This window comes from Passer montanus, unplaced genomic scaffold (assembly GCF_014805655.1).
Source record: "Passer montanus isolate IOZ18808 unplaced genomic scaffold, ASM1480565v1 scaffold515, whole genome shotgun sequence".
In the NCBI taxonomy this organism is placed as follows: Eukaryota; Metazoa; Chordata; class Aves; order Passeriformes; family Passeridae; genus Passer; species Passer montanus.
The window spans coordinates 2,112-12,260 of NW_024370097.1; the positions used below are offsets into that span (position 1 = coordinate 2,112).

Sequence of the window (10,149 nt, forward strand, 5' to 3'; positions counted from 1 at the left end):
AAAGCCCCCCGAGCCCCCTCCCCACCTTGCAGTAGCTGCAGTAGCGGCAGATGGAGCCGGGCCGGTACCGCCCTTCGGCCTCGCCCTCCTCCTCCTCCTCCTCTTCCTCACTCCCTGCATTTCGGGGAGGGGTCGGGGGGGTCACCCCAAACTCCGGGACCCCCCCCAAAAAAAAACCCCCCCAAAAAAATCCCCCCCCCCAAAAAATCCCACCTTCATCTTCATCATCCTCCTCTTCCTCGGAGCTGTCGCCGCCGCCTTCATCTTCCTCACCTTCATCATCGTCACCTTCCTCCTCCTCCTCCTCCTCGGAGCTGGGGTGGGGTGGGTGGCCTTCATCATCCTCCTCCTCATCATCGTCACGGCGGCCTTCATCATCCCCGTGGCCTTCATCGTCGCCGTGGTGACGGCCTTCATCATCGTCGTCATCATCGTCACGGCCGTGGCCTTCCTCCCCCTCGCGGCCTTCGGCGTCACCATGGCGATGGCGCCCGTGGCCTTCACCCTCCTCATCCTCGCCTTCATCGCCGTCACCCTCCTCATCCTCGCGGCCTCCGCGGCCTTCCTCGCCCTGGTGAGGATGATGATGGTGGTCTCCAGGGGAGCCTTCGTCACTCTGAGGATGATGGTGGTGGTCTCCAGGGGAGCCTTCGTCCCTCTGGTGGTGGTGATGATGATGATGAGGATGATGAAGGCTCTGGCCTTCCTCCCCCTCGCCCTCCTCATCCTCCCCTCCGCGGGGGGGTGTCCGGCCTTCCTCCCCTCCGTGATGATGGTGATGGTGGTGGGGATCACTGGGAGAGCCTTCATCCCTGTGAGGATGAGGATGGTGGGGGTCACCAGGGGAGCCTTCATCCCTCTGAGGATGAGGATGATGATGATGGTGGGGGTCTCCATGGGAGCCTTCATCCCTGTGAGGATGATGATGGTGGGGGTCACCAGGGGAGCCTTCATCCCCCTGATGATGAGGATGATGATGGTCTATGTGGGAGCCTTCATCCCTCTGAGGATGATGATGGTCACTGGGGGAGCCTTCCTCCCTCTGAGGGCGATGATGATGATGGTGACCAGGGAAGCCTTCATCCCCCTGAGGATGATGATGAACAGAGTGACCGCTGAGTGACCAGCGAGTGATCAATGAGAGACTGCTGAGTGACCGCTGGGTTATCACAGAGTGACCACGGAGTGACCGCTGGGTGACCACTGGGTGACCGCTGAGTGACCAGTCAGTGACTGCTGGGTGACCGCTGAGTCATCAGAGTGACCGCTGAGTGACCGCTGGGTGACCACAGAGAGACCACTGAATGACCGCCAAGTGACTGCCGAGTGACCGCTGAGTTATCACAGAGTGACCGGCGCCGAGTGACCACTGGGAGTGACCACAGAGAAACCACGGAGAAATCACAGAGTGACCAGTGCTGAGTGACCACTGGGAGTGACCACGGAGTGACCACGGAGTGACCACGGAGTGACCAGTGGCCGAGTGACCGCCGAGTGACCGCTGAGTGACCGCTGGGTGATCAATGAGTGACTGCTGGGTGATGGCCGGGTGACTGCCGAGTGACCGCTGAGTGACCGCTGAGTGACCTGGAGTTACCTGGAGTGACCACGGAGTGACTGCTGAGTGACCACGGAGAGACCGCTGAGTGACCACTGAGTGATCAATGAGTGACCACTGAGTGACCCGGAGTGACCATGGAGAGACCGCTGAGTGACCACGGAGAAACCACAGAGTGACCGGCGCCGAGTGACCACTGGGAGTGACCACAGAGTGACCACGGAGAAATCACGGAGTGACCAGTGCTGAGTGACCTTTGGGAAAGCAATCCTACTGAAAAAATGTCAATAATTTTCGGCTGGTTTTAAATCTGAGCCAACTCACTTGGACAATGCAGCTGCTGGCAGGGAAGTGACCATGGAGTGACCGGTCTGGAGTGACCACGGAGAAACCACGGAGAGACCACGGAGTGACCGGTGCTGAGTGACCACAGAGTGACCACGGAGACACCACGGAGAAACCACAAAGTGACCACGGAGAAACCACGGAGTGACCATGGAGAAACCACGGAGTGACCAGTGCTGAGTGACCACAGAGTGACCAGTCCGGAGTGACCACGGAGTGACCGGTGCTGAGTGACCGCTGGCAGTGACCGGTGCTGTGACCACGGAGTGACCACGGAGTGACCACAGAGTGACCACGGAGAGCCCACGGAGAGACCACGGAGTGACCACAGAGTGACCACAGAGTGACCGCTGGCAGTGGCCGGCGCTGAGTGACCACGGAGTGACCGCAGCAGCTGCGCCCCTCCCCCCCCCGGACACCCCAAAATAGCCGCGGGGTGGGGGAGGGGAGGAGCAAAACTGGGCAGAAAATTCCCCAAAAAATCCAAATTTTGGAGCCATTTTTAGGGGTTTTTTTTTCACATTTGGGGGGGTCCTCAAATCTGGGGGGGGGTCACATTTGGGGGGGTCTTCATTTGGGGGGGGTGACCCCAAATTCTGAGTGATCAATGAGTGACCACTGAGTGACCCGGAGTGACCATGGAGAGACCGCTGAGTGACCGCTGAGTGATCAATGAGTGACCACTGAGTGACCCGGAGTGACCATGGAGAGACCGCTGAGTGACCGCTGAGTGATCAATGAGTGACCACTGAGTGACCCGGAGTGACCATGGAGAGACCGCTGAGTGACCGCTGAGTGATCAATGAGTGACCACTGAGTGACCCGGAGTGACCATGGAGAGACCGCTGAGTGACCGCTGAGTGATCAATGAGTGACCACTGAGTGACCCGGAGTGACCATGGAGAGACCGCTGAGTGACCGCTGAGTGATCAATGAGTGACCACTGAGTGACCCGGAGTGACCATGGAGAGACCGCTGAGTGACCACGGAGAAACCACAGAGTGACCGGCGCCGAGTGACCACTGGGAGTGACCACAGAGAAACCACGGAGAAATCACAGAGTGACCAGTGCTGAGTGACCACTGGGAGTGACCACGGAGTGACCACGGAGTGACCACGGAGTGACCAGTGCTGAGTGATCGCTGAGTGACCAGTCCGGAGTGACCACAGAGTGACCGGCGCTGAGTGACCGCTGGGAGAGCCCACGGAGTGACCACGGAGTGACCACGGAGTGACCGGTGCTGAGTGACCACGGAGAGACCACGGAGTGACCAGTGCTGAGTGACCACGGAGAGACCACGGAGTGACCAGTGCTGAGTGACCACAGAGTGACCACGGAGACACCACGGAGAAACCACAGAGTGACCACGGAGAAACCACAGAGTGACCGGAGCTGAGTGACCACTAGGAGTGACCGCAGAGTGACCACGGAGTGACCACAGAGTGACCGCTGAATGACTAGTCCAGAGTGACCACAGAGTGACCGCTGGCAGTGACCGGTGCTGAGTGACCACGGAGAAACCACGGAGTGACCAGTGCTGAGTGACCACAGAGTGACCAGTCCGGAGTGACCACGGAGTGACCGGTGCTGAGTGACCGCTGGCAGTGACCGGTGCTGTGACCACGGAGTGACCACGGAGTGACCACAGAGTGACCACGGAGAGCCCACGGAGAGACCACGGAGTGACCACAGAGTGACCACAGAGTGACCGCTGGCAGTGGCCGGCGCTGAGTGACCACGGAGTGACCGCAGCAGCTGCGCCCCTCCCCCGCTGAGTGACCAGTCCGGAGTGACCGGTGCTGAGTGACCACAGAGTGACCACAGAGTGACCACGGAGAAACCACGGAGTGACCGGCGCTGAGTGACCACGGAGTGACCGCTGGCAGTGACCGGCGCTGAGTGACCACTGAGTGACTGGGACCCCAAATTATGGGGTGGGACCCGAAATTATGGGGAGGGGGCGCCCATTAAACCCCAAATTACGGGCGGGGACCCCAAATAATGGGGAGGGGGGACCTGGAGCCCCCAATTTCTGGGTCGGGGACCCCTAATTATGGGGTGGGAGCCATGGGGACGCCCAATTATGGGGTGGGACCCCCAAATTGTGGGGTGGGACCCCCAAATTATGGGGAGGGGGGGCATTGAGACCCCAATTTCTGGGTCGGGGACCCCAAATTATGGGGTGGGGGGCCATGGGACCCCCAATTATGGGCGGGGGACCCCCAATTATGGGGCGGGACCCGAAATTATGGGGAGGGGGCGCCCATTAAACCCCAAATTATGGGCAGGGAACGCCCAATGATGGGGTGGGGGGGCCTTGGGACCCCCAATTTAGGGGGTGGGACCCCCAAATATTGGGTGGGGGGGCCATGGGACCCCCAATTATGGGGTGGGACCCCCAAATTATGGGGTGGGACCCCCAAATTATGGGGAGGGGGGGCATTGAGACCCCAATTTCTGGGTCGGGGACCCCAAATTATGGGGTGGGGGGCCATGGGACCCCCAATTATGGGCGGGGGACCCCCAATTATGGGGCGGGACCCGAAATTATGGGGAGGGGGCGCCCATTAAACCCCAAATTATGGGCAGGGAACGCCCAATGATGGGGTGGGGGGGCCTTGGGACCCCCAATTTAGGGGGTGGGACCCCCAAATATTGGGTGGGGGGGCCATGGGACCCCCAATTATGGGGTGGGACCCCCAAATTATGGGGTGAGGTGGCCATGGGACCCCCAGTTATGGGTGGGACCCCCAAATTATGGGATGGGGGCCATGGGGGCCCCCAATTATGGGGAGGGGCGCCCATTAAAACCCAAATTATGAGAGGGGGGAACCCAATTTATGGGCGGGGGGAGCCCTGAGCCCCCAGTTTATGGGTCGGGACCCCCAATTATGGGGTGGGGAGGCCTTGAGACCCCCAATTATGGGGTGGGACCCCCAAATTGTGGGGAGGGGGGGCCTTGAGCCCCCAATTTCTGGGTCGGGGACCCCAAATTATGGGGAGGGGGGGCCATGGAGACCCCCAATTTCTGGGTCGGAGACCCCAAATTATGGGGTGGGACCCCCAAATTATGGGGTGAGGGGGCCATGAGACCCCAAATTATGGGTCGAGGACCCCAATTCCTGGGCCGGGGACCCCAATTATGGGGTGGTGGTGCCTTGAGACCCCAACTCCTGGGCGGGGGACCCCTCCCCAATTCCTCAGGGCCCCCCTGCCCCCCCAGCTCCTGCTCCTGGTGGCGCTGGCGGCGACCCCGGTGGCTTTGGGGACCCGCGGGGACCCCGCGGCCGCGCTGAGCCCCCTGCCCGGGGGGCTCTCGCTGCCCGGGGGAGGGGTCTCGCTGCTGGGGGGGGTCCCGCTGGTTCTGGGCGGGGGTCCCGGCCGCCCCCCGTGCCGGCCCGTGAACGTGACGGTGGCGCTGGAGAAGGACGAGTGTCCCCAGTGCCGCGCTGTCACCGCCACCGCCTGCGGGGGCTTCTGCCGCACGCGGGTACGGGGGGCTGCGGGGGGCTTTGGGAGGATTTTGGGTGGAGTTTGGGGGAATTTGGTTGGGATTTGGGAGGATTTTGGGGGGGTTTGGGGGGAATTGGTGAATTTGGGGGGTTGGAGGGATTTGGTGGTTCTGGGTTTTTTGGGGGTCTTTAGGGCATTATTGGTGTCTGTTTTAGAGGATTATTTGGGGGTCTTTAGGAGATTATTTGTTGTGTGTTTTAGGGGATTATTTGGGATCTTTAGAGGATTATCGGAGTGGGTATTAGGGGATTATTGGTGTCTGTATTAGGGGATTATTTGGGGGGTCTTTAGGGCATTATTTGGGGTCTTTAGGGCATTATTTAGGGAGTTTTAGGGGATTATTTTTTGTCTGTTTTAGGGTATTATTTGGGGGTCTTTAGGGCATTATTGGGCTGTGTATTAGGGCATGATTCGGGGGTCTTTAGGGCATTATTTAGGGGTCTTTAGGGCATTATCAAGGTGTCTGTATTAGGGCATTTTTGGGGTGTGTTTTAGGGCATTATTTAGGGGTCTTTAGGGCATTATTGGTGTCTGCATTAGGGCATTATTTGGGGGTCTTTAGGGCATTATTCGGGGGGCTTTAGGGCATTATTTGGGGGTTTATAGGGCATTATTTGGGTGTGTATTAGGGCATTATTCAAATGTCTTTAGGGCATTATTGGTGTCTGTATTAGGGCATTATTTGGGGGTCTTTAGGGCATTATTCGGGGGGCTTTAGGGCATTATTTGGGGGTTTATAGGGCATTATTTGGGTGTGTATTAGGGCATTATTCAAATGTCTTTAGGGCATTATTGGTGTCTGTATTAGGGCATTATTTGGGGGTCTTTAGGGCATTATTCGGGGGGCTTTAGGGCATTATTTGGGGGTTTATAGGGCATTATTTGGGTGTGTATTAGGGCATTATTCAAATGTCTTTAGGGCATTATTGGTGTCTGTATTAGGGCATTATTTGGGGGTCTTTAGGGCATTATTCGGGGGGCTTTAGGGCATTATTTGGGGGTTTATAGGGCATTATTTGGGTGTGTATTAGGGCATTATTCAAATGTCTTTAGGGCATTATTGGTGTCTGTATTAGGGCATTATTTGGGGGTCTTTAGGGCATTATTCGGGGGGCTTTAGGGCATTATTTGGGGGTTTATAGGGCATTATTTGGGTGTGTATTAGGGCATTATTCAAATGTCTTTAGGGCATTATTGGTGTCTGTATTAGGGCATTATTTGGGGGTCTTTAGGGCATTATTCGGGGGGCTTTAGGGCATTATTTGGGGGTTTATAGGGCATTATTTGGGTGTGTATTAGGGCATTATTCAAATGTCTTTAGGGCATTATTGGTGTCTGTATTAGGGCATTATTTGGGGGTCTTTAGGGCATTATTCGGGGGGCTTTAGGGCATTATTTGGGGGTTTATAGGGCATTATTTGGGTGTGTATTAGGGCATTATTCAAATGTCTTTAGGGCATTATTGGTGTCTGTATTAGGGCATTTGGTGTCTGCATTAGGGCATTATTTGGGGGTCTTTAGGGCATTATTCGGGGGGCTTTAGGGCATTATTTGGGGGTTTATAGGGCATTATTTGGGTGTGTATTAGGGCATTATTCAAATGTCTTTAGGGCATTATTGGTGTCTGTATTAGGGCATTATTTGGGGGTCTTTAGGGGATTATTGGGGTGTGTATTAGGGCATTATTCGGGGGTCTTTAGGGCATTATTTGGGGGTCTTCAGGGCATTATTTGGGGGTCTTTAGGGGATTATTGGGGTGTGTATTAGGGCATTATTCGGGGGTCTTTAGGGCATTATTTGGGGGTCTTCAGGGCATTATTTGGGGGTCTTTAGGCCATTATTGGTGTCCGTATTAGGGCATGATTGGGGGGTCTTTAGGCCATTATTGGTGTCTGTATTAGGGGATTATTCGGGGGTCTTTAGGGCATTTTTGGGGTGGGTTTTAGGGCATTATTCGGGGCTCTTTAGGGCATTATCCAGGTGTCTCCCCCCCTCCAGGAGCCGGTTTACCGCAGCCCCCTGGGCCCCCCCCGCCAGGCCGCCTGCACCTACTCGGGGGTTCGCTACGAGCGCTGGATTTTGGGGGGCTGCCCCCCCGGCACCGACCCCGCTGTCACCGTGCCGGTGGCCCTGGGCTGTCGCTGCGGCCGCTGCCCCATGGCCAGCGCCGACTGCGCCGTCATGGGGCTGGGACCCTCCTTCTGTGGGGCCCCGGGGGGTTTTGGGGGGTCCTGACACCCCCCGACCCCGGGGATGGGACCCCCCACTCCCAATTTATGGGGTAATAAAACCTCCCGGCCGCCAGGGGGCGCTGTGTGTCATTGGGGGGTTTACCATAGAGTGGAGAATCTGCCTTTGGAGGGGGTTTTGGGGGGTCCAGACCTCCCCTACCCCGCGCATGAGACCCCTACCACCTATTAATGGGATTTTGGGGGGGTCCTGACACCCCCCAAGCCCGGGGATGGGACCCCCACCCCCAATTTATGGGGTAATAAAACCTCCCGGCCGCCAGGGGGCGCTGTGTGTCACTGGGCGGGGGGGGGGGTTTACCATAGAGTGGGGATCCTCATAATGGGGGGATTTTGGGGGGTCCTGACACCCCCAACACCTCCTGGGCATGGGACCCCCGCCCCAAATTTGAGGGGGGAAAGGGCAGGAAGTGTGAGGGGGGAAAAGGGCGGGAAACTTGAGGGGGGAAAAGGGAAACGTGAGGGGGGAAAATGGTGGGAAACATGAGGGGGAAAAGGGAGAAAAAACAGAGGAAAAAACCCATGAAATGTGAGGAGAAAAGGCAGGAAGTGTGAGAGGAAAAAGGGCAGAAAATGTGAGGGGGAAAGTGAGAAATGTGAGGGGGAAAAGAGGGGGAAACGTGAGGGGAGAAAAGGGAGAGAAATGTGAGGGGAGAAAGGGCAGAAAATGTGAGGGGGAAAGGGAGGGAAATGTGAGGGGAAAAGGGAAACTTGAGGGGGGAAAGGAAATAAAAACAGAGAAAAAAAGCCAGGAAATGTGAGGAGAAAAGGCAGGAAGTATGAGAGGAAAAAGGGCAGAAATTGTGAGGGGGAAAGTGAGAAATGTGAGGGGGAAAAGAGGGGGAAACGTGAGGGGATAAAAGGGTGGGAAATGTGAAGGGAGAAAAGGGAGGGAAACGTGAGGGGGGAAAGTGAGAAATGTGAGGGGGGAAAGGGAGGGAAACGTGAGGGGAAAAAAGGGTGGGAAATGTGAGGGGACAAAGGGAGGGAAATGTGAGGGGGAAAGGGAGAGAAATGTGAGGGGAAAAGGGAAAGTTGAGGGGGGAAAGGGAGAAAAAAACAGAGAAAAAAAAGCCAGGAAATGTGAGGATAAAAGGCATGAAGTGTAAGAGGACAAAGGACAGAAATTGTGAGGGGAAAAGTGAGAAATGTGAGGGGGAAAAATGATGGGCAACATGAAGGAGAAAAGGGTAAGAAATATGAGGGGGAAAAGAGGAGGAAACAGGGAAAAACGTGAGGGGGAAAGTGTGTGAAGTCTGAGGGGAAAAAGGGTGGGAAATGAGTGGAAAAAAGGCAGGAAGGGTGAGGAAACAGCAGAAAATATGAGGGGGAAAGGAGAGGAAATGTGAGGGGAGAAAAGGGCAGGAAATGTGAGGGGAGAAAAGAGAAATGTGAGAGGGGAAAAGGGAGGAAAACGTGAGGGGGAAAGGGAGGGAAATGTGAGGGGAAAAGAGAGGGAAATGGGAGGGGAAAAAGGGAGGGAAATGTGATATTCTCCTCTCCAATTCCCTCCCCTGTCCCTGCTGAAATCCCACACTCCCCATTCCCAGATCTCCCCCCGTTCCAAGTCACCCCCCATTCTCAAACACCCCCCAAATCCCGGCCCCTCTCCGCTCTTTCCTTCCCCCACTAGACCCCAAACTCCCCCCAAATCTCAGGCGTCCCTCAATCCCAAATCCCAGATTTTTTTACTCTGTGGACCAAGTGCAAGAACTTCTAATTTTATTGAGCAAAGCGAAAAGGGAGCGAGGAAGGTCTGTGGGGAGGGACCCAAAGTGGGAGTTGGTGGTGGCTGGGACACCCCAACCCTGGGGTGTCCATGAGGGTCCAGGGGTGTCCAGAAGGTCCTGGTGGTTTCTCTGAGGTTCTTCTGGTGCTTGCAAGGTTCTGCTGAAGGTTCCTGTGGGGTGTTAAGGGTTCTAGAGGTGTCTGTGGGGTTCTGGCAGTGCCTGTGGGGTTCTGGCGGTGCCTGTGGGGTTCTGGAGGTGCCAGCGGGGTTCTGGAGGTGCCTGTGGGGTTCTAGAGGATCCCACAGGGGTCGTTTCCAGTGCTACCAAAGCCTTATCCAATCTTGCAGCTCCACCTCAAGGTGGGGACTCGGGTTGTGGGACAAGGTGGCCTTCACGAGGTAGGAGCCGGAGATCAGCCTGACAGTCGCCCTGCCTTGGCCAGAGAGCTCACGGTTGGTCTCGGCAGCTCCGTCGGAGTCAGGACAATCCTTCAGAACCAGCATGCGTTCAAAGGCTTGATCCAAATGTTCCGGGTCGGGCTTGTCCGGCCACAGCTCCAGCTGCAGGCTGCTGAGGTAATCATCCGACTCCTGAGATGAGATGTGGACAGCGATGGCCAAGATGAAGACCTCGGCATCGTAGATCACGAGCTGCTTGATGTCCCGAGATTTTGGGTCACTGGAAATCTGGCAGGAGTCAGACAAGAAAGGGAGCAACTCCGGCTTGAGCTGGAGCGACGTGCAGAATCTCGTT

The 10,149-nt window shown here is 56.5% G+C and overlaps 3 protein-coding genes across 3 annotated transcripts in view; 2 read left to right on the forward strand and 1 right to left on the reverse strand.

Annotated features, from left to right (window-relative positions):
* LOC120509426 overlaps positions 1-1,445 on the forward strand; it is a 2,960-nt gene extending 1,515 nt beyond the window's left edge. The window contains exon 2 of the mRNA XM_039724033.1: positions 580-1,445. Coding sequence (XP_039579967.1) covers positions 580-1,123 — 544 coding nt within the window. The 3' untranslated portion in view covers positions 1,124-1,445. The remainder of the gene's footprint in view (positions 1-579) is intronic.
* Positions 1,446-1,472: 27 nt separating this feature from the next.
* On the reverse strand, positions 1,473-4,275 carry LOC120509428. The gene is made up of 5 exons (XM_039724034.1): positions 4,250-4,275; positions 3,705-3,818; positions 3,306-3,643; positions 2,924-3,189; positions 1,473-1,812 (listed from the first exon to the last, which is right to left on the reverse strand). Exons 1-5 carry the CDS (start codon positions 4,273-4,275, stop codon positions 1,594-1,596), a joined length of 963 nt encoding a protein of 320 aa, XP_039579968.1. The 3' UTR covers positions 1,473-1,593.
* Positions 4,276-4,416: 141 nt separating this feature from the next.
* Positions 4,417-7,722, forward strand: LOC120509430 (lutropin subunit beta-like). The gene is made up of 2 exons (XM_039724035.1): positions 4,417-5,394; positions 7,416-7,722. Exons 1-2 carry the CDS (start codon positions 5,047-5,049, stop codon positions 7,650-7,652), a joined length of 585 nt encoding a protein of 194 aa, XP_039579969.1. The 5' UTR covers positions 4,417-5,046; the 3' UTR covers positions 7,653-7,722.
* Positions 7,723-10,149: the final 2,427 nt, after the last annotated feature.